The sequence below is a fragment of the Euprymna scolopes genome, chromosome 19 (assembly GCF_053919585.1).
Source record: "Euprymna scolopes isolate OS-2025 chromosome 19, ASM5391958v1, whole genome shotgun sequence".
Lineage (NCBI taxonomy): Eukaryota > Metazoa > Mollusca > Cephalopoda > Sepiida > Sepiolidae > Euprymna > Euprymna scolopes.
The window spans coordinates 95,675,312-95,700,146 of NC_136500.1; the positions used below are offsets into that span (position 1 = coordinate 95,675,312).

Below are 24,835 nucleotides of genomic sequence, written 5' to 3' on the forward strand. Positions count from 1 at the left end.
CCCCTTCATTGTGGAGGTCCCCAAATGCCATAAGGCTTTCTATTTTAATAGCTTCTTCCTTCAAACTGCTTGACTTTCAAATTTCCCCATTCCCTGACTGTACCAACATGCAGAAATTTAAACATCTTGCTGCACACCTCCCTACTTAGGATATCCTTGTAGGTATGGTCCCTCACAGCATCCCTTACGTCTTAGTGGTAATATGTTCTGTTAGGGATGAATAAAAGTAAAATGTAGACCTGTCTGTAGGGTATGCAAATCAACCATGCAACGTATAGTGTTCAAGCAGGAGTTATTTTCTTTAACAGCAGGGTACGTTAGTATGAATCATTGCTTAATAACTTTAAATCATAAGATAAAAGTAAATATATATACTTGAAAAATCCTAATCACCTTTGTTAGTCTCTTCTTGCTAATTGGTACATACCAAATCTATGTAACATTAACATATTAAAAAAATGGAGATTTTCTTTGCTTATATGCTGTAATAACCTATCTTAAACATTTAAATAGGTCAAATAATAAATTTAACAAAATAGATTTTTATATAACTCCTATGAATCCATTTATATATTCTTACAATAAACATAAAAAAAGAATCACAAATTTGGTTAACTATTATTATGAACAAGCATTTGTTTGTCGAATCTCAATTTCTATGACAGATTTGATAAACAAATGCTAATTCCATATTTTTCATGTAGTTTTAAATTATTTAAATTGAAAAAAATAAAATGTAAATGATTTTAATGTTTTGTGATTTTCAATAATAAAATCTTTTTTTCAACTGAAAGAATATTTCACATATGATTAATTTTATTTTATAAAAGAATCAAAATTAAATAATTAAATCTGTTGAAGTTTGACAATTTTTTTTTTTTTTAGGAAACTTATTCTAAATAGTATCCCCCCAAGCAAATATAATTTATAAAAGTTCAAATTAACTTTTCATTTATAATTTAGATTATTCATCTTGACTGTTATATTCAACACATTTGCTTTTCAATGTTTTAAAAAATCATTTACTGGGAATAATTTTTAAAAAGTACAAGTGAATAAATATTTAAGATTTTTAAGGTCCCCTTAACAAATCTTTCTATGGCTAAACAAAGTAATATTAGAATTTCTTCTACTTCTTTTTTCGTTATAATAGCAAAATTTGTTCCTTTATTCTTAATTGAATACTTTGGTTTGATTGCAAAAACAGCTTATTATTCTATATTTCTGATAAATATGATGTGATTTCCTACATATGAGCAAAGCTGATTCACCCTTCTATGAAAAGATATAGAGTATTTTGCTTTTTACAATTTCAATTTATTGAAATTCAGAACAAAAAAATAAATTAGATAAAAAGATTTTTAAATTTGTTAACAAAGCATGAAAAATATAAAATTACACACCATACTGCAGTAAGGTTCTTCCAATTCAACAAAATCTCTTTGCAGTGGAGAAATAGCTGTGTATGTTAAATACTCCAGCAGGATTTTCAATGCCATCACTAATTGCTGCTCCTAAAAAAAAAAAAAGAAAAGAAAAAAGTTTTATTTCCTTTGTTTACAAAAAGTTACCGTCTACATATGGAACAGAAATTAAAAAAAAATGTGTCCAAATCTGTAAAATAACAACAAAGGAATAAGACATATGAATACAAAAGATTCAAAGACAAAAAAGAATCTGTCGCAACCAGAAAATGTCACAAATTAAAATGTTATCAGAAAAAAAAAAAAAAAAGGTGAAAATAGCAAGCAAAATAAAAAAGGGGGGGGTAAGAAAACATTGCTGTGTAAATACAAAGGGATACTTATTTTAAATTACTATGTGTGATCCCCCCCCCAAAAAAAAAAACTTTTCTTAAAGGAGGTGAGGAGGTTATGGTGAAACAATTGTTTAAGGAAATATAATCAGAAAAAGGGAGATAACTTGTTTTATTTTTTTAATCCAACAAAACATTAACAGTACGATTAAGTAGTTAATGTTTTTTTTCTCATATCATCATCCCAAACTACTGCTAATATAGTTATTGTTGATTAAAAAAATTATTTAGCAATTGCACCACCACCTCTTGATAAAATGACTTAATAATGGTCCCATGAATTTTTCACATAATCGTCCTGAACTTTATTGGCAACTTGAACTAAGATCTGTTGTTTGATTAAACAGAAAGTATGTGGTCTTTTTCTTTTTGTCTGTTTTTGTATTAATTTCTGAAATAAAAACACTTTTTCATAAAGATGATAATAGTAGTCTAACTGTTCCAATCAACAAAAAAATCCATATTATTTCAAGTCTAGATTACTAATTGAACTTCCTTCACATGTTAGAGTGGCAAGTACCCCCTCTCATGTTTTACAGTAACATTGTGGGATCTAAGTTTGCATTGGACAACTATAAGCAGTAAATAATTCAATAGTTGAAGGTTAGGGCTTTAAATAGAAGTTAATTTACTTTCTCAGGCAATGCTGGGAAACAGTTTTATAAAATTAGTGTTTTATAAAATAAAATTTTCAGAAATACTGAAAAATTTTTATAATTACTTTATCAAAAAATATATGGGGTTAGAGATGTGCATACATGCATATTGCACAAGTAGTCAGCCTTGAAGAACTATACAGAACTAACACTTTATATCAATTTCAAAAGGAAAAAGTAAAGTTACTTTGGCTTTTGGACCTCTCCAAGCTGAAAGGACCATCCCATGAGTTTCCTCATCAGAAGGATACGGCACAATCTTCTCTACAGTTTCTAACAATGGATCTACTGGAGATTGCCAAGGTTTTTGAAATGGGGTAGTAATGTTCTGCAAGAAAAAAAATAACATTTCTTAATATATCAATAAAACGCACTTTTAAATTGTCAGATAAAGAAAAATACTGGCAATTTAAATGCTTATTATTAAAATTATAAGATACAAAATAAAAACAATTTTTAAATTGTAAAATAAAAACTATAAGATTATATAAAAAAAAAACTATGTCAAGACAAGTAAAATTCTCCCAAAAAAGCAGTCTTGCGCCAATTTTTATGTTGTTTTATAAAGACTATAATCAAGATATAATAATACTAAACCTTATAAAATTCTTATAATGTTGATCAAAATTAATTATACAATTTCGATACTAAGAAGTCAAGTTTAAGGTTTATGCTTAATAGGTGTTCAAAAGAAATTGAAATTCAGGAAATATATAGATCAAATTTAAAGCAAAACTGAAATATTTGAATTGTCAAAAATGTTACATTCTTATTATACTCCTTAAAAACCATTTAAATTATTCCAAAGAAACTGAACATTGAGGAATATTTATTGATTAATGTCTATTGCAAAAATTTCACAAATATTGGAGGTATCTAAATTTTCATGAACGGCTTTCCTCTCCTTTTCACTCTCTTTGTATTAAACTAAATGAAAGCAAATATAATCAACACTAGGGATGTACCAATTAATCGGCAGGTAATCAGCCTAATTAGCCACTTTGCCAATTAATGGGCCAATTAATTATTTTTTTATTTTCTATTAAATTTAAACCATTTCATCACTGCCAAGAGACTCATCAGATAGCTTTGATACATTAACATAGTAACTACTAATTTAACTTAACATTTGTTAAGTGCCTGGCCACTATTATGGCTTTTTAAGTACAATTTCCAATTCTCAAATTAGGGGTAGTCTATCTGCAAATCAAGGAGTGCAGTCTCATTTTGGATGCATTTTGGGATAAGAAACATGAATAAAAAAAAATATTTGAAAAATAGTCATTTTTGGCAGTTAGCACTCTCAAAAAAACTGCTAAAATAATCATTTTTGGCTAAAATTGTAAAAAAAAAAATTCATATATCATGCACTCACCCATAGAAATATTTTAAAGTTTTATGACAGCTTCAGGTGACAAAAATAGTTGCTACGCCACTGGTTACAATGAGAAGTATGGTACATCGGTTATTGCACGAAAATCACTGAGAGGGATTCCACTATGTCGAACATGTCCTCGCACAGATCAAACCTAAAGTGGAAGTATCCTACAATACATGAGAGAGAGGCCGAGACTTTGGTGTGTGTGTGTGTGTGTGTGTGTGTGTGTGTGTGTGTGTGAAGTGGATGGGGAATGGAACTTGACCCTGAGAAATAACGTTTTCACCCTGAAAAATCATGCAGACATTCATGCAAAATTTTCCAAAGCCATGCAAAAATGAGAAATGAAGACTGAGTTTTGGTCATTTGATTACGTTTCGATTGCGTCCTAGTACCTTACTTATTAATCTTGCAAACCTTTCAAGCTCTCAAGTACTTCTGTGCATTTCTACAGCTTTTATCAACAGGTAATGGAACTAGAACTTGACAAAAGTGACTTTGAATACACTGCATCCATCTACATTTAAATCTGGTGTAAAGCGTTCTTGCTAACTGAGCTATTGGTAATGGTGATACTAACACCAGGTTGAATTTGAACCAACAATTGTCCCTTAATTCACCTTAATGTATCTAAAAAGTTTATGATTTTTTCAACATTTCCAAGATTGGCCTGGAAAAGTTTGCAAGCTTTTTTATTTCCAGAAATTTAACCATACTTGGATAAATTCTTATAGTTTTATCCATGTTAGTATTTTTGTTGATTTCCAATGTTTATGTTTTTTTTTTTTGCCTCATGCTTTTAGTTATCTTAAGTGAATTGGTTGGTTTCTGTGACTAATTTACTGTACTGTGGTCTGTTGAAAGCAAACCTAAATGTTGAGGGTGATTGGAGTAGGAGAGGGTGATTAATCCTAGGTATTTTCTGTATGCTACAGACAAATGCGTGTCAAAATACTCTGAAAACCCGAAATTATCTCCAAAATTCTATTTTTCAACTAAATACCCCATGAACACAATTTTAATGAAAAAAGAGATTAGATCAATTCCAAGCACATAGAATATCATTTATCAACAGAAATCAGCAATATTTCCTCATTTTACCCCCAAATCCCAATTTCTGACAGTTTTTGGGGTGCTAATTGCCAAAAATGTACTTTTTTCAAAAATTCTTTTTGAATCTTACTTAGGCACTAATTTACACCAAAAAATGAAACTGCACTCATAAATTTGAAGCTAGACCCTATTTTCAACCTCATATCCCTACTTACTTAAACTATCAGATGAGAAAAAAAAAATTACAAACCAACTACAAAATACAAATTGTCATTTTTTGATTGACTAACGATAAGCTAAAGTTCTGCACCTGCTGCTGTTCTACTCCCTCTTCTATTCTTGCTGCCTGTCTCCTCTGCTCTCATAGTCTCCTCAGTATTTAAAGTTGAATATTTTTAAGTTGCAATGTGGAAACAAAGTTTCTCCATTATCAGGACAGCCTGTTCCTGGTAGGTTCATACATATTTCCACCTGCACCTCGTGCGCTTAAATATTTTGAAGCCAGTTTACTAAGCAGTGGTAAGGTCTTCTACTACTGTGAGTAGGTATAAAGTTACATAATAATCAAGTTCTTTTGTGCACTGAAGCATAAAGGATTTACTCCTTTTGAGTTGAGATTGTGATCTTTGAATTTCTATTGTAGTTGCTGTCTCCAGCTTCTACCTGCTCTAAGTTTTGATATGTTACTTCAGGCTTATTTGAAGCTAATTCATCAAATAAGGTTGAAAGAAATACAGTTTTACTTTCAATTTAATCTTCTTGACCCTCAACAGAGCTTGAGGAGTATTCTGCTGATTTTGCTTCATTATCATCAGAACAATGTAGATATAGATTTCAATTTTTAGTATTCCCCAGGTCATTCTTTTGAAATTTAAATTTAGATCTAGGAAGTACACACACACGTTATCATTTAGATAAGATGACAATCTTGTTTCCATTGATTCATTGAATTGTTCAACAGTGGTAAAGATTCCACTAAAGTCAGAAATATCAGAATTAGATAGGACAGCTTTTGAAAGAACTAGTCGTCAAAGCTAAAATTGTAGGTATTATCATTGATACAATTGAAGTTCTGTGACTTGCTTCTTTGATGATTTCCTCAAATGGAATCAGTAACTAGACAATTTTTGAACAAGTCCCCATTGGTAAGTTAAGATAGGAATCTTATCAACAGCATACATTACAAGAACTTTTTTTTGTTCTAAATTTCTTTTTTGCATATATGTTGAATTCCACCGTGTGGTCATATCTTGAATGAGTTTGTTTTTCCAGATGAAGCTGATCCTGTAATTCAGTTAATTTCCTAATGAAGAGTGATGAACGTGAAAGACTATATTTCTGTTAGTTGTAATGATTGTTTTTACAGCCTGCGGAGAAAATGAGTCATTTATTGAGAGTTGCAAATGTATGTATGAAGTAGGTTAGTGATTCTAAACCACATTCCTTGACACCAGCAAACATATTTGTATTTGAATCCTACAAGACTAAGAAAACTTTGAAGATTTTATACTCATCCAGAACATTGTGCAATTCTTCACTTATTCTTGCACCTGTGTGTGCACCAGGAAATGGAACAACTCTAAGCACAGCTGTGCACTGTTCAAAGTCATTTGAAAGCCAATAACCTATCAAACTCAGAAAGAGCATTATTTGTAGCAACTGTCCAAATGTCTAGTCAAACAAGTGTTAATTTCATCAAGAGATGATTGAATTTGTTTTTACTTTCGTAAATATATTGAGAATTATTTTTTTATTTATTTAAATTACTTATGTCTGATATTTAATTAGTTATTTATCTCAATAAAATATACATTATCTAAACCAGAAAAATAAAAATATATGTAATGGTAGCAAGAGTCCAAAAATGAGGAACAAGGGTATGACTGATGAGGAATGCTTTATTTTCGGTTCACATTGTTGCAATTTACTGTACAATTCAACATGAAAACTTAAAGATAAAGTAATAATTTTCTTTGACAGTGATTGAAAGCACAAAATAAAGTATGATAGAAAGAAAAGAGAGAAATTTTCTATGTTTACATCTATTTGCCTCAAATTCAGTGCAATTGTAAAAGTCTACATGTTAACAGCGCGTCATGCCTGTTATTTGATAATATGATGTAAATGATGCATTGATAAATGTAAATGATGCTTGATAAATTTTCACTGGCAAGCAAAAAAGAGAGTTAACTTGTCTTCGTTTAAAATATAATTTAATTAATATTAGTATCATTTATGACAATAAAATTTGCTGAAAAATTGGCATTAGAAAACCTATTAATCGGCCGATTAATTGATAATCGATCAATTTGCTAATCGGTACATCTCTAGTCCACACTACTACTCATTATGCCCAACAGCTGTGTTCCAAAATTCATAATGATCAGTTAATTAGTTTAGGAGTGAATCCTGTGCATATAAACACATAACTTTATATAAATAGGAATAGTAAATAAAATAATTAAAAAAAAAATGTAATAAATCCTTTTATGGTAAAACCTAAAGCATAAAAATACATGTAAGTTTGAAATGATTATCAAAAAATATAATTTTTTGATATGTCCAACATTTCTATGAGAAACTTTGTATGTTGGTCAGTTTGATACACTTTGTATGTCGGTCAGTTTGGATTATTGTTGCTAAACACACAAATTGAATAGACACATCTTAATATAATCCATTCTTATTGTTTTTCAAACTCTATAATATGGCTATATTTTTCAATAAAAATAAATTGTTTACCTTGCAAATGCTTTTTTTTTCAAATTCCTTAAGCTTTGCAAATAGTTCTTCAGGCTTTACTTGACCTGTGATAATCAGACACAAATTCTCAGGGCGATAGAAGGCTTTGTGATAATCAAAAACCTGAAATAGAAAAAGCAAGGTAAATTAATAGATTTTGTCGCTGCTGAGTGGATCAAAACATCAAAATAAATAATGAGAAAAATATTGATGGAAATTAACAAATTACAATTTTTGAAATAGACATCCCTGCAAAATAAAAATATTTAAGTTAAAAATTAAATTAAAAAAAAGAAAAAGAATATTTTTAAATTATAAAGTGTTTCCTCCACCTGTAGCAAACATGACTTGATTCGGTTTTCTTAGTTTTGCCAGTCTACTTTTCATTGCTGACTTGGGGCAAATTAATAAATGGATGTTATTTCAGAGAGTGCGTTCTCTAAGGCTAGTTGTTGCCAAAAATCTAGTCTGTTATATCTTTTACTATAGTTTTTTTTAAAACTATTTTTAGTAATCCTGTAAGAAATTAAGGAAACTCCTCTTCAACAACACAAATAAATCAATTCCAATGTTCTCAACTGTCCAAAATTTAACTGCCTGACCTTTCATATTTCAGTTGATTCCTCACACATGCTAATTATGCTAATTGGTTGCAATTTACAAAAGTTTACCACTGCAAAGAGAAGCCCCCTTCCTACTTGGACAGTCTCAACATGCAAACTATCACATTTTCTTCTTTTTAGGTGTTCCACTTTATTCTTGCATTATCAAATCATAATAACAATTATAATATTTCTGAAGTATAAGAGAGAATTGGTAGGTAAAAATAGAATCATAGGAGAAATGAATGAGTTAATTAAACATCAAAACATTTGCAAAGGAAATAAGTTCAGTTGAAAATTTGAAGTGAGGTTTAAATTATTTTTTTTTTTGTTTTAATGTTAAGTTTATATTGAAATCGGATGTGTTATTTACTAGGGTTGTGACAACAGGATATTCTTTTTATTCTTTTGACTCAAGTATATATCCGACACAGTAAGACAGTCAATCAACCGAGAACCACATCAGTCTATATAAACGGATATCAAAACAATGAAAAGAATATTCTATTGTCACAGTCCTGGTTATTAGAATGAAGTGTTGGTATTTTCACTCTTAATCTTCTTTAAACAATGAAGAAATCAAATCACTGAGAGACAAATGCATGTGAAAATGTATAGAAGAGGCCTCTGCATTTTTTTTAGTATTCCTAGCAAGAAAAAAATGTCATGGTAATAAGCGTTGTTTTTTTTAATACAAATGTATACTTATTAGCATAAATCTATGAGATAATCTGAGAAAAAAGAAAGAACTTTGATATGTAAGGCAAAGGGTGCAAGATACTAACCCAGAGTACTAATTACATGACTTTTCTAGAAATAATTTGAGACCATCCATTATTTAAAACACATACTTATTGAAGATTAAGTGGTTTGTCCTATGACCAACCCCTTAGGTATTCCTTGTTTAAATTCTAACATTCTTTTATGTTTAATTTTTTAAAATCTAAAAATTTGTTCATATAATATAGAAAATAATCATTTCTTTTAATACCAGGAGAGATACTGTTACCCAAGGTAACAGTTAAAAGGCCTAGTACTTTTTAACCTACAAACTCCAAAATTATTGTAAATGTGTTAGCTAATTGTTTTATACCTATGCATTAAAACATTGATAAAATATTGATGCACTTTCAGTATGCAATCTAGCAAAAGTTTCACTCTTTATCAACTTGTAAGTATTCATGTCGATCTTTCAGGTCCTAACCCCCAGAATCTCACATGGTAGTATGTGTAGTCAAAGATGCCAAAAGCCAATGTAATAAAAAAAAAAAAAAAAAAAAAAAAAAAATCAGAAAAAAAAAAAAAAAAATCAGAAAAAAAAAAACTAATCAAGAACATTTCCCATCTATTTGTGTGTATGTAAGAAGAGGGCAATCAACTAAAAACACAGCCACAAGTCCAGTTAATTTATTATATTTAAATGTAAGGGATTTCTTTACTACAACAATTTATATAAAATAAATTCATAAAAAGTAAAGAAATAAAGAATTCATTTACATTCGGGGAATGTATAATAGTAATTAGATTGGTGACATCTTGATTTTTAATCACAACATTTCAAATACATTTCATTGAAGAACAAAATCAGAATATACTCAGATCTACTATTCTAGTCCACCCCAGTCCTCCACACAATGTTTAATGTACCTTACCTTTTTATGAGACGTACTGGTTCTAATATTCTCAATAATACCACCAGTTTCTGATTTGTAACCACAATGGCCGGGATACAATCCCTGCAACATTGCAAGGTAAGTAAGGCTCTCTCCAGTGTTTTGCCGGGCTTGCATTTCACAGTAGACAACACCAGCATCTTCACCATTCTCATCGATGTGGTGCACTTCAGTAATGTAACCAGATTTCTAAATACAAGATAGAAACATTTTTAGAATAAGAGAAAATGAAGAGACACTTTATCAGAAAGATTAAATGCTATAATATTTCATTTAAGTTTTACTTGAAAGAACAAAATGACTGAAGATTAATTGTATTTCTGTTTTATATTCTACATTTCAAATTACCAATCAGAAGACAAAGAATTGTTTTCCATATTAAGAGTGTAGAAACAAAATATGGATAAGGATATACATGACAAAACAAATAGTGTCTATTATTTAAAAAGGAACATGTTAATCACCAGTCATTCTATTTTATCTATTCAAAACATACTGAAGTCGAACTCACATTAGACAAGTTGAACCATCTTTCTCTGATGAAGGAAGTTTCATGGGAATATCGAATTCACAAGCGCCCCCCCCCATTCATTTTAAATTAACTCAATATGAACATAAACATTAATTTTTTTTTCTTTTAACTATTGTAAGTTTATTTATAATTTCCTCATTTAATTTAAACAAATGAAAACATTTTATTAGAATTGGAAAGTATTAAAACCTCATTTTATTAAATTTCCTTATATTCCTAAAAAAACTTATTACAAAATTTGATGGAATTTTATTTTGGATATTTACAGTAAAAGATATAATGCTGTCAACATATCTTAAAATAAAATCTTAATTATAACAAACAAAAAAATTATTTTTATGAATTACAAACCTGAAGAGTATTATTGGAATATATCAGTGAACTGCCACCATTTTGATGGTAGAGATAAATTATTGAAATAAAACATTCAATTAAAACAAGAATTTATACCTACATGACAATGTAAAGATGGGCCTAAGTTTTATCTGGATCTTACTTCTCCATATTATATGGAAGTATTCCAAAAATGCCATGGAAACATTTAACATGTTTGCTGTTACCAAAAAACTTCAGATCCATGCATCAAATTTTGGAAAAAAAAAAAAAATCCAAGTCAAAATTATAATGTCAAACGAGGTCAATGTCATAAGTTCCAAGACTTCATTGGCTACAATATGGGCTAAGTAGTGAATCTATGATGAATAGAACCAAAATTATCTCCAAAAGTGTGACTCATTTTTTCTGTGACCATAACCTAGATATCCCAAACTTCAGTTCTAAGTTAGACCATAGCTGATATTTTGAAAAGATTAAAAATAAGAGAAAAATAGATAACAAATGACAACTTACAGTGAGTGTTGGATACAAAACATGATCCAGGTAGATTGGCAAAAGGTTACAAAAGCCTTCACTACCAGCCATGGTGACCGTGTAACAAGTATTGTCTGTATCAGTCCAGGCGTTAGTACCTGAGGCAAGACAACGATTTGCTAACAAATCAAGGACTCCCTAGAAAAAGAAAGAAAATATCCTAATGATTGCTTTTTTGTATACTTGATGTTTTGAAGGGCATTTACAAGATCTATACAACTTCTTTTTAATAAAAAGACAAATTCTTTAATGAGACTACTTTTGCTACAAAAATAATATTTTATGTTTTGGACGGCATATTTTCCAGTCATTTCCATTTTTTTTTTTTTTTTTTAATGATAGCTTATCTCAATTATTGGCAAGACATATTTTTAAACTAACATTTGAATCACTAAATTTCTATCTAAAATATTTATTTTTACCATATTATGCATGATATTCAGCTTTTGAAATGAAAACATTTCATTTACTTCTTTTTGTCAACATGTGTTGAATGAAATCTAGAAATTTAGCATTTACCAGATTTTCAGAGTTCTTAGGAAAATATCTTCATGAGAGCAACTGATTTTTAAAAACTTACGGTTTTAATTTTTACCAATAATTATGGATAAAAAAAATAAAAATAATAAAGAACTTACCTTATAGGGATAATCTTCACTTCCCAAGAAAACAAGATGCTCCAGAGTGTGTGGAAGGCCATCACCATCGTGAGCTTCAGTAGCTGAGGACAAAAAAGTACATTAAAAATATACATTATAAAGTCATTAATTTGTATTATGTTCTCATTTTAAATGTTATTCTCACAACATTTTGAGCCAATGTAATCTCAAACCAGGTGTCTTTAAGAATATGTAAGGAATTTTGAAATGAACACTTCATTTAATCTATGGGTAGATTGTTCTCATTTCATCAGTCACAACCAGGTAGAAGTCTGAAGTAATTTTTATTACATTCTTAGTATTGCCCAAACTGAAGGATTAACTTTCAACTTTCAGAGGATTGCACTCGAGATAGAATATAACTAAACACTTTATCCATTGCGCCATGGTCTATGTGAGGGTTATATCAGCTGAAACATGAAAATAACACCCAAGATGAGAACAAAAATCAGAATAAAATTATCATTCATTAGAGTTGTTCCATTCCCTGGTGCACACACAAGGGCAAAATTATGTTCTGAAAGAGTATAAAAATGTTTAAAGTTTTCTTAGTCTTTCGGGATTCAGGAAGAAATATGGTTGCTGGTGGCAAGGAATGTGGTTTAGTATCACTAACATACTTCATACATACATGCAACTCTCAATAAATGATTCATTATTTTCCCAATAGACTGTTAAGACAATCATTAAAACTAACAGAAATATAGTCTCTCACTTTAATTACTCTCCATTAGCAATTAGCAAATTAACTGAAATACAGGATCGGCTTAATTAGGAAAAACAAACTCATTCAAGATATGACCACATGGTGGAATTCAACATATATGCTAAAAAAGAAATTTAGAACAATGAAAAGCACTTGTAATGTATGCTGTTGATAAGATTCCTATCTTAACAACTTACCAATGGGGACCTGTTCAATGGATAAATGGAAACAAGATTTTTATTTTATCTAAATGATAAAAACTTGTGTCTACTTTCATAGATCGAAGATTCAAATTTAACTTTCAAAATGACATAAGAATAGGATTCTACACCTACTTTCTACTGATGATAAAATCAGCAAAATACATTTCTTCAAGCTTTGTTGAGGGTCAAGATCAAAGTGAAAATAAAACTGTATCTCTTTGTAGAGTTGAATGTAATAATCAAAGAAGAAAGCGCCTGTGTGTGTGCATTGTGCAGTTATACAACTTACCTTCAGATGGGATCTGAGAGAGAGAGAAATTAAAGATGGCAGCCATGGATTTATAAGGTGTAATCTTGTGGAATCTCATGAGATCTCATCTTCCACTGCACACGTATGCAAATGGAATGAGGTCAGATTTCTAATAAAATGCCTGTTGGCAGAAGTGGTTGGGAGATGTGCTGGAAGTTGAGAGAAAAAGTTGACAGTGACGAATTCTAGCTGAACTTTTGCTTACCGTATTTATTTTATTTTGTTTTGCTGTTTACCAGCCCATTTAACTGCAAGCTATTTCAACGTAATGGGGGACAAGTTCGACCTTAAATTAATACCAGAATTCGACGGATCAACCCCAGTACTTAACTGGGTGGAGAAGGTGGAACTGCATTGCCTGTTGTCTAGTGTGAAGAGCATTGAACACATGGTTCCTCTATGTTTGTCCGGCGGGGCTTTTGCGGTATATCAACAGCTTAGTCCCGAGGAAAAACAGGATTATGAAAGGATCAAGGCACCATTATACAAGGCGTTCACTATCGACCTCGCCACTGCTTAGGAGCAATTTGAGGCAAGAACCTTACATCCCGGCGAAACTGTCGACGTTTATTTGGCAGAGCTGACGGTGTTGTTTGGTGGGCTGCTTGAGCAGGCCTTGTCATGCAAATTTTTTGGTAGGGCTCCCAACTGAAGCAAAGCAACTCCTGCGAGCTAGCTCAAGCATAGCTTAATTGTCCCTTAATGACCTGGTAGACTAGGCCAGGATCGTGATGAAGAATACTTATGAAAGGAGAGAACTGGTAGTCGCTGCTGCACAGCCTGCATCAAGTGATGATAGACTGTCCTAGGGGCCCGGCCTGGATGGTGAAGTCATGTGTTATAGGTGCAATGGCCAGGGCAACATTGCGAGGAACTGCGAGTGGCGACTGAGAGCTGTTCGCTGCTACCAATGTAATGAGACTGGTCATATGGCCCGGGATTGTTCAGGAAACGGGGTCAGGGATAAGGTGCCAGCGTCAACCTCTTCCCCAAACAGAAATTAGAGGAGGCACTTCCGACCATTCAAGTCTATATCAATGAGACATTGTGCTCAGCACTCCTCGACTCGGGGTGCTCTCGCACTATAGTGAGCGCGGACCTCTGCCGCACTTGGAAGAAGACTACTAGAGTAACCACCCTCAGTGGAGCGACGCGGACATGTTGCAGGGTGGGCACTGTGAACATTCACACTAGAATTGGAAATTCGGATAACGTCGAAGCACTAGTAGTACTTGAGAAACCGCTAAGCTTTGACCTGCTTCTAGGCTTTTCCTGACTCATTATTGACACTGCTTAGACAACTTTTTTTTTTTTTTTTTTATAAATTTTTACCTTAGCTGCACCTCCATAATTTCCTTAAAATGATAACTTTTATAGGTTTTCAACTATGCTGAATAAGACAATCTCTTAACTTTGGTGGTGACAAGTAGTTTTCAAGATATAAAGACATGCATTATGCACTTTAATTTAGTGCCCGCCAGATTTTCATGCACGTACGATAAATTTATTTCTCTCCACCCGATACTACCCCCCCCCAATATTGGGGGGGGGGGGTTATAGTCTTGCAGGCGGGTATGCCAACAACGAATATCAAAGTTAAATTTTGGGGCAAATACTTTGACAACCTCTTTCTCATAAAATGGGGTGTCCATTCCGAAAGCCGTTCTTACCATGGTGAGGTTGGGGGTGTCTATTCCAAAAGCCATTCTTACCATGAGAAGGGGTTGGGGATGTCTATTCCGAAAGCCATTCTTAACATTATGACATTTGGGGTTGGCTACCAACAACAACCGTATTTTAATTTTTTACCAGGTGGGAGGAGGGATAATGCTTCCCTTGGGCAACACTAGTTAACAGGTATTGCTAGTTTTGATTAAAAATTAGTGAAATAATTTTTAAAAATATTATCTCAGATGAGGGGGGGGGGGTGTTACACACAAAACACTGAACATCCTCATTCTTTTTTTCAAAGTTTCGTTATAATTTGAAAAGTTGGTAAAAATTTTGCAAGATATAACATTAACTAACTTTTCTAAATAAAAACTAAATTTTGCCATTTATTTTTAAAAACTGACTTTTTTTTTCACATGGTTTATTGAGGCAATTTGTAACTGTCTAGTTGATTCCAAGTCCATCATTAATGTACTTCAGGTGTAGTTTTGTTCTTTTGAACAAAACTACACCTGAAGTACATTAATGATGATGTACAATCAATATTGCAAACCTTACAGTATATAATAGTGCTCAATAATCAGCAGAGCCATATAATTTCTTTTTATTTATACAAACAGACTTTGCTACACATTAAGTAAAAGAAAAGTAAAAAGATCAGATAATAGTAAAAAATATACAATATCAAAGAATATATCTTTAACAAAGCAAAACTTATCAAGATAAGAGCTCAATAATATTAAAAAGAACAAATATATTAAATGGAAGATGAGGAATAACATGATTTTTGGATTCCTTGTAAATGAAACTATGTCATGTCTGAAATATGTAACGTATAGTTTTTATATAAATAATTTGCATTTTAGCTGTCACATTTGCGAGCAAAAACTTGATTTTTTCAATACATCCTGATGATATATATATTACACACGACAGAAAGCTTTATCTATGCCTATGTATAGTAGCCATCTTTAAATTTCCATAATTGATTCAATTGTTTCAATCTTCATTTTAAATATACTCGAAAAAGTATCACCAGTTGTGCCATTGAGTTGTTCATTGTTTGAATCAGGGAAAAGCGAGTTTGCAAAGCCAGCAAAATTAAAAAAAAAGGAGAAAGCTAAAATTAAAAATTAGTCTTTCTGTTCACTTTACCTCCATCTTAAACTTTTTCAACACAAATGGGTTAAATAATATTAATACTTGGTGATATTTCTTGTTTATAATGGACTACTCCAATCTTCTGCTATATAGTTTTATTACATTTGTTATGCTGACAACAATTATCAAGGGTAAATTTAGGAGGAATTATTCCCCCCACCCCACCAAAAAAAGCAGTTGTCTATTCCGACAGCTGTTCTTCACATGGGGATGTTAGGGGTGTCTATTCCAAAAGCTGTTCTTAACATTGGGAGTTTGAGATGTCTACTCCAAACACCATTCTTAACATGATAATACTCAAAGAAATGAAGTGAAAAAAGTTGTGATTTTTCATAATATTTCAAGCCAAACGTAAAACTTTTCCTGCTATATTTCATTTAAATAAGAATTGGACAAAAGCTTTAATAAGATACATATTTGTACAAAGTTTGTTCCCCCCCCCCCCGCCCCCTATATTTTTAATGTTTTATAACGCCCGTTTTCCATTTTTTTTATGTTTTGGTTATTTTGTGACGTTCAAATCAAATTTTGTCTGGTTTTTTTTTGTGTAAATTAAAGAATGCTTATATGAGATTTAAACACTGATCCTTCCTCTTCGATATACAGTAAAAATCACAAATTCATTTCATTTTACTAGTTTTTACTTGTATCTTTTATTTTTTTTTTTATTAAATTTTCACCCCAAACAAGGCACATTGCCACTTTGGTGTAGGGGGCTACTATTAGGGACAACAACTACTGGGGTACTATGTTGGGATTTGGGCAGCAAGATGTCAGTTCACATTACACTTCTGCATGTCAGTACAGTTGGGGAAGCAGTGACCTGGAATGGAATTCCAGAGTTAAGCGGTTCTGGGGAAGAAACTACTGGAGTAAAGATCTTTTACATCTAGGGATCTCTACTGTGTGGGGATGGGATTTAGCTGCCTGTCGCGTTTGTTGAGGGTGTCTACATCGTGGGGGCACATGTGTCTGCAGTTCGCCAGGGCATTCACCATTAAAATACTTGTAGAACAGGCAGAGGGATGCACCATTACGTTGATGGGACAGAGGTTGAAGCTTAGATGCCAGTTTAGGGCCTATCAGATTGGCGACTCTTTTGAAACTTGTCTAGGAGCGAGAGACTTGAAGCAGATGCACCACCCCAAATGTGACAGCAATACTCCATACATGGCCGAATGGTGGCCTTGTAGAGGTACAGGATACTTTCAGGTGTTAGTAGTTTTCTAGCATGGTAGAGAGAGCCTACCTTCTTCGCAGCGGCCCTGGCAACGCTTTCAATGTAATTGTTCTAACTCCTGTTTCCTGTGAACGTTAGGCCAATCAGTTTGAAAGATGTACTCTCAGATAAAGAGTCACTGGCCATTGCTATTGGTGGCAGAGAAGGTTTCTTGTAATTATTGAAGGAAACCAGTTTAGTTTTGGCAGCATTGAATGTGACCATCCATTTTTGTCCCCATTCAACTACAGATTGGAGGTCATCCTCTAGTGTTTTTGCCATTTCTTGAGATATATGTTCATTTGTTTTCCTGTCATGCCTGCTATAGAGTGTGGTGTCATCAGCATATATACGCAGCTCAAAGGCAATTTTGTCAGGGAGGTCATTAATGAATATTACGAACAATAGAGGTCCAAGGATAGACCCCTGAGGCACTCCCGCATTTATATCATATTGTTTAGATGTACGAACGTTGAGGACAACCTGGATTTTTCTCTTTTGTTATGGGTGTTGAAAATTAGTGTCATACCTATCTTATATAATGAAAATAGAAAACATTGTTTGCAAAATGGTTTATCCCGTTGTGTAAAATAAATGCGCTATATATTTTTTTTCAACTTTTGTGTTTTTTTTTATTTTATAGTTTTGTTGTTCAAAGTTTTATCAATGGATGTAATATTTCATAACTTTGATTAAATACAAAATCACACACAGGCCAAATTTTCAGAAACAATGACAAATGCAGAACACTTTCTTAGGAGGAAGCAGCAGCTCTTGAGCATTATGCTCTTTCACCCACAAAATTAGGTAGCATTTTGCAAATCTAGGAAAACGAAGCCTGTAATTACCATTGCTACTAATCTAATATCCCCATGGTCATTTCTTAAAGAAGGATTAGTATATATAAAAAGAAAATATAAGTGAATAAAGAATATTTCCACAGATATATACATACACACACATATATATATATATGGATATATATAGGCAACTGGTGATACATCAATTACTCCTTCTGGTTTTCAGAAGTAGCCAAGATTTCCAAACAAAACTGCAGCTGAAGCAGTCTTAGTCAACCTAACAAACAACCTTCCTGATGCAATTGTGTCCGAGATAGGTGTATTTGCTAATGATACCATGTTCTATTTCTGGAAGGAGAATAAATCAGCTGCCCATGCATGAAAAGGAATGGCTAAATACTTAGAAAATGACTTCCAATCTACTACAAACTGAAGCCAAAAATGGATGGTTACATTTAATGTTACCATAACAAAGCACCTTTCCTTTAAGTATAAGAAACTTTTCCAACCATCAATTGGTACATCAGATAGTATTCTTCCCAAAAGCCAAACATTTCAACTCTTTGGTATAATATTCTCAACAAAGTGGAATAAGTACATAAAAAGATGCTGCCAAGAAGGTAGGCTCCCCCTATGAAACTAGAAAATATTTAACATCTGCCAGTATTCTATATTGCATGGCATATTGTTGTCACATCCTTGCTGAATGTAAAAAGTGTGAAGGGCCGACGTTGCTTTCATATTTTCACCAAGTTTCAGAAAAATCTAATGGATGGATCAAAAGTTATGGGGTAAAAAGTCATTTTTTTTTTTGCAATTTGGGGGCATTTGTGACCCCTTTTGAGTTCCTGGGAACGCCGAATCCCAGTGAAAATGGACAAACCAAACCATGCAGTTTCATGCCTTAAGACATGTACATTTGAATTCATCACCATGGAAAACCACTATATAGACATACATATCAAGTTTTTGAGTAATATAAAAAAAAAAAGAAAAAAAAAAGAGCTCCAAAAACGCATGTTTTTTTTGTTTTTTTTTAGCCCTAAAAGTCCCAGAGGGATGCGAACCAGAATTTTGCCAGGGTCACTCATTCTGAATTTATAGTAAGAACAATGTCCACATTTTGGCCAAGTTTCAGGAAAATCTAATGGATGGATCAAACGCTATGAGGTAAAAAATGTCATTTTGGGCCATTTTGGAGCTTTTTTTTTTTTACCTCTTTTGAGCCCCTGGGGATGTTGAATCCCAGTGTAAATGGATAACGGTGCAGTTTCAGGCCATAACACATTATATTTGAGTTGATCACTGTGAAAAACCACTATATAGTCAGACAGATCAAGTTTTTGTTGAGAAATATGAAATAAAGAGCCACTTAAAGTCCCCGCAATTAGAATTTTGCCAGGGTCACCCATACTAGATTTATATTAAGAACAATGGGCTCCACATTTTGGCCAAGTTTCAGAAAAATCAAATGGATGGATCAAAAGTTATGGGGCAAAATGTGTCATTTGGGGCCATTTTTTAATTTTTTTTATCTCTTTTGAGCCCCTGGAGACAACGCGAATTTTCGCAAAATTTTTTTTTTTTACTATGCACATCTATTTAATGAACTACAATTTGCGGCAAAATTTCAGGAAATCCTAATGGACGCTTATCTGGCAATCGTTCAGACTAAGGAACGCACGGACGCCACTGAAAACATAGGTTCCTCTCCATTAAATCAGGAGACCAAAAAAATAAAATAAATGAAATTGTGTAATTAATGATGTAACATTAAACTATTTTGGTTAATGTATAGAGTGGGTAGTTTTTTTTTTTTTTTTTTTTAAAGATTATCACATGCTGAATGTATTAGTATTAAAATCAATTTGCATATTAATAGGAAAAAAACTAACTTAGTCAAAATAAGCTGATGTACTATGTTGGCATGAACAATAACAAAATGGTGGACTGGAAACAAGATGTCAGAACGGAAACAATGAAAAGAAGTTTTTTAGTAACAAAAATAATTTTAAAAAACACATTTTTATTCTTGCAATATTTGCGCTTTCTCAATATAAAAATTATGAAAATATTTCAAAGTCTTAAAATTTATAAACACCAGTATTGCAACACATCTTGACAAATGTATTAACTTCTTTTCATTAGACTTATTTCAGATTCCATTTTTTTGCGATTACCATTTAATTAATGAAATCCAATGAATGATTCTGCCATTTTGGGAATAAGCCTATAATACTAGCATATTTACCAATTTAAAAAATACTTTTGTTTGTTTCATATTTAATACATCATACTAAATTAAGTCTACATGTTATCTATCTATCTTCTCTTCTATCTATTTTTTCTATATAAATAAAATGAACTCATTTTTCCCCGTCTGACCTTAATAGGATTAAGAATCTAAACATTTTATGCAGATGTACTATGCACAAACTGCATCACGATATCTAAGGTGTGTTATAGGCATATTAGCTATCCACTAACTCGCAGATTGGAGCTTCCCATATTATATCTGGTGAGAGTTCACTGCCAAAACCGGTTACGATCAATGGAAGTAGTAAAGTCATCTCTCTCTAAAAAATTCATACTTTCACCGCCACTCATTTACACCGTCCGTGACCATTCACAGGAGACAAATAAGGACGAACGCCGGTTTAGGTTTTCATAAAAACTGGACTGCAATTTAGGTGAAACGCACCATGCTAACTTTTCGATTGGTTAAAAATAAAAACAAACACAAACCAAAAAACTTTACATTTCCTTACAGTGCATTAAAACTTATACTTCAATTCCGTTTTATTTCGCATTCTTCAGCAATTACAAAATCATTTTCTTGGCTTTTTTTGGGGGAGGATCCATGTATCTTCCCTCTGTTTTTCATTTCCCCAATCTTTCCCTTTCTCAAATTTATTTCTTCTCTTTCCATGTTTCCTCTCTTTCTCAGCAAGTTCACCACCGTTTCTTTTCATTTATTTTTTTAATTTATTTATTTTTATAAACTATCCTCTGTTTCTATTTCTATGAACTTTACATTTTGTTTATTTCTTTCTTTCCGATTTTCCTCTTCCTTCTGCAAGTTTAAGATAGTTTCTTTCTTTGTAATACAGCCTGATTTTTTTAACACTAAAAAAAAAAAAAAAACACAAATAAATTACATGGATTATTTATACGTTGTTCACATTTATACACTAGGAAATATAAATACATTACTTACACATTTTCCACATTTTTACACTTATACAAACAAATTACAAACACATTCTTTCCATTTTATTTTTATTTATTTCTTTATTTTTTCTGGAACCCATATATTACATGATTTTCGTTAGATTTCGTTTTGTTCCATTCTATTTTTCTGTTTACATTTTTCCTATCTTTCTGGAAAATTTGACATCGTTATTTTTAAATATTTATTTCCGTTTTATTTGGTTTCGTCCACTTTGATTTTTCTTTTTACATTCTTACGAACTTTCTGGTAAGTTTGACAGCGTTCTTTTTTTTTTTTCCTTTCTGCTCCCATAGTTAGATATTACTTTTCCGGTCAAATTAATTACACCATCGTAATTACTGCATTTCGTAATCTAAAATATCAATTTTACACCTAAAACCGCGCTTAGTTTTACGTGGGTCACATTTTTACACTAAGGCAAATATATCGATTACTTTTTTTCGAAGTTTCACACTCTTTCCATTTTTTTTTTTATAAACCATACATTATATCGTTTCCGTTTTATTTCGTTTCGTTCCATAAGATTTTTCTTTTTGCTGTTTACATCTTTTCAATCTTTGTGGACAGTTTGACATTGTTATTTCTTCCATTATTTTTTTGTACCATTTACTAATTCATTTCTGTTTTATTTTGTTTCTTTACATTCGATTCTTCTTTTTTCTGTTTACATTTTTCCGAGCGTTCTGGAAAGTTTGACATTGTTCTTTTCTTTTCATTTTTTTTTTTTTGGGGGGGGATGCAGTTTCCAAGTTTTTTTTGGAGGGGTACCAACAGTTAAACATTTATTTTCCAATCAAAATAATTATACCATCGTGATTATTGCATTTAAGAAATATAAAATATCAAATTTTCACGATAATCGATTCGGAACACATCAAACTATGACTGATTTCATGCTGACTTTCTTCTGTTAATATAAGGAGGCTGTGCGGAAATAAAAACATTTGAAAACATTGTTATTTATAATGATACTCTTAATATTTGCAGGGGATCTTTCTTAGATATATTCAACATCAAATTAGATTTTATCGTTGTTTATACGATCCTGAGCAATGCCAGGTAGCCCGCTAGTAATATATACACACACACACACACACACACACACATACATACATATACACACAATTTTTGAGCTAGGACATATCACATTTTCGAAAATCTAAACTTTCACCTGAAACTACAATGAAAGGTTTATGGCATAAAAGATTCAATAAACCAGTTAACCATACAAATCCAAAAGTCCTATTTAATGGTGTGGATGGCAAGGTTTTAAGAATAATGACATGTCATCCTCTGTTATAACCACCTCCACTTGATAGGGTGGCAGAAACCTCGTCTGCAGTACTACAAAGCATCCCCTTCCACACAAATCATATGGCTCATGTTTTGTTTCTTAAAAAAAAGAAAATAAAAAATTTCAAGGGCATTTAATCCTAATCCCTTAATCTCAGAATGTATATTTTAAATCAATTTACAATTTAAGTCAACTAACATTAAACAGTCATTATCTATTTGCCTCCTCACGTGAACAGAGTTAGACACAAGGTCAGTTTTTAATGTAGGGAAATCCACATCCACAAAAAAAACAAAAAAAATATAAAATAAAAGGGTGGGCAATTAGGACAAAAATAAAAATAATCTCATTTTAGAACTTTTTCGTGGCCCACATGAGATCTTGTTTGATAATTTCATAAATTTTTTCAAGTAAACTAATTTTTTTTTCCTTGAAACATGTTTTCTGTACTTTTACATAAAATGAGACATTTTTTCTGATAAACGTTAACATCAGATGCATCTTAAAAATTTAAATAAAATTAGTGTATAAATGATTACATATATTTTAAAGATTGACAGGAACGTTTTGGAGTTCAAATTAATTTAGTATTACATGGGGGGGGGGGGATTTTAATAACATTTTTTCCCTCAGTTAATTTGTAAACACTTGTGTTAGCCATTATTAAATACTATTCTGAAAATTAATAAAATTACTTTCTGGAATAATGAAAATGGTCGCTTAATTTCAGTTAACGTTAAGTTAGCTTTTTTTTTTAATACAGTATTTCTGATTCCAGTAAGATGCCATTTTGTAACTATTAATCTAGCATTTTCAAAGGTACTTGTACAGTTTAATCAAGACATTAAAAAATGAAAATATTGAAAAAAAGTTCTATTATACATACCCATTATGGAATTCAGTTTTCTGAAAAAAAAAAATTGACTTAATTTGATCGAGTAGTTTTTTTTGGGTTTTTTTTACAGCAGAAAAACAATTTATTATGACATCAAGCAAAAAGTAGCCACGTTTTGATTTTCAGGCCACAAGGAAGGAAGGAAGAAAAGCTATTATTTAACATAAGGAGAGGGGGTCGGTACTTTAGACCGAGTTATCTCCCTGTGGCGCCCCTCCCGTACCATCCTCGTGGCTATGTTCAGCTCGTTGTCATAAAAAATTGTTTTTCTGCTATAAAAAAAAAATACTTGATCAAATTAAGTGAAATTTTTGGGGGAGAACTTTATTCCATAATGGGTACACACAATATAACTGGTTTTCAGTATTTTCATTTTTTAATGTCTTGATTAAACTGTATAAGTACCTTTTCAAACATGTTTTTCTTCAGATTACATGCATAATACGAACTAGATTTTAACTGTAAATGGTTATTCATTTTACAAACAATAACATAACTCCTCGGCCTAACGTTTATAAGGAACATGAACTGGAATAGGTGGGCTCTCTCTACCGTACTAGGAAACTACTTACGCATTAAAGTATCCTGTACCTCTATAAGGCCACCATTCGCCCATGTATGGAGTGCTGTTGTCACATTTGGGCTGGTGCATCTGACTACCACTCTACCTTCACATGCTTTGTCCAGTTTCTAACTCCTTGACAGGGTTCAAAAGAGAGTCGCCAACCTGATAGGTCCTGAACTGTCATCTAGGCTTCAGCCTCTGTCCCATCGACAAAATGTTGCATCCCTCTGCCTGTTCTATAAGTACTCTAATGGTGAATGCTCTGACGAACTACAAGCACTTGTACCCCCTCAACATGAATACCCCCGACAAACTCGACAAGCAGCTAAATCCCACCCCTTCACAGTAGAGATCCCCAGGTGTAAGAAAGCCTTCTACTCCAATAGTTTCTTCCTCAGAACTGCTAGACTTTGGAATTCCCTTCCAGGATTCTGCTTTCTCAACTGTACAGACATGCAGAAGTTAAAGTGTAATGTGAACAGACATCTTGCTACTCATCTCTTTTCATAATATCCCTGCAACCTATGTCCCCAATAGTAGTTCCCTACTTCAAAGTGGCATTGTGTCTTGTTTGAGGTGAAAACTGAATAAAAAACAAAAAAGCCTATATACAATTTTTATTACATTCTGTTTAGGCATACAATCTTAACATTTGTCCTTTTTATTTAACCCTTATTAACCTAATTTTAGGTTTTGTTCGGAACAAGTCATTTTAGTTTGGTTCATATTGCACAAAAGTACCATATTTTCACTGCTTTTTAAATGAATATTAAATTTGAATCATGAAATTTAAATTAA

At 32.0% G+C, this 24,835-nt stretch overlaps 1 protein-coding gene across 1 annotated transcript in view; it reads right to left on the bottom strand.

The window, feature by feature from the left end:
- Positions 1–24,835, bottom strand: part of LOC145239849 (uncharacterized protein C05D11.1-like) — a 79,371-nt gene that overhangs the window by 49,086 nt on the left and 5,450 nt on the right. Inside the window, exons 2-7 of the mRNA XM_080103401.1 lie at positions 11,961–12,043; positions 11,302–11,460; positions 9,900–10,109; positions 7,646–7,768; positions 2,660–2,800; positions 1,404–1,514 (exon numbers count right to left, since the gene is read on the bottom strand). Coding sequence (XP_079959527.1) covers positions 1,404–1,514; positions 2,660–2,800; positions 7,646–7,768; positions 9,900–10,109; positions 11,302–11,460; positions 11,961–12,043 — 827 coding nt within the window. The remainder of the gene's footprint in view (positions 1–1,403; positions 1,515–2,659; positions 2,801–7,645; positions 7,769–9,899; positions 10,110–11,301; positions 11,461–11,960; positions 12,044–24,835) is intronic.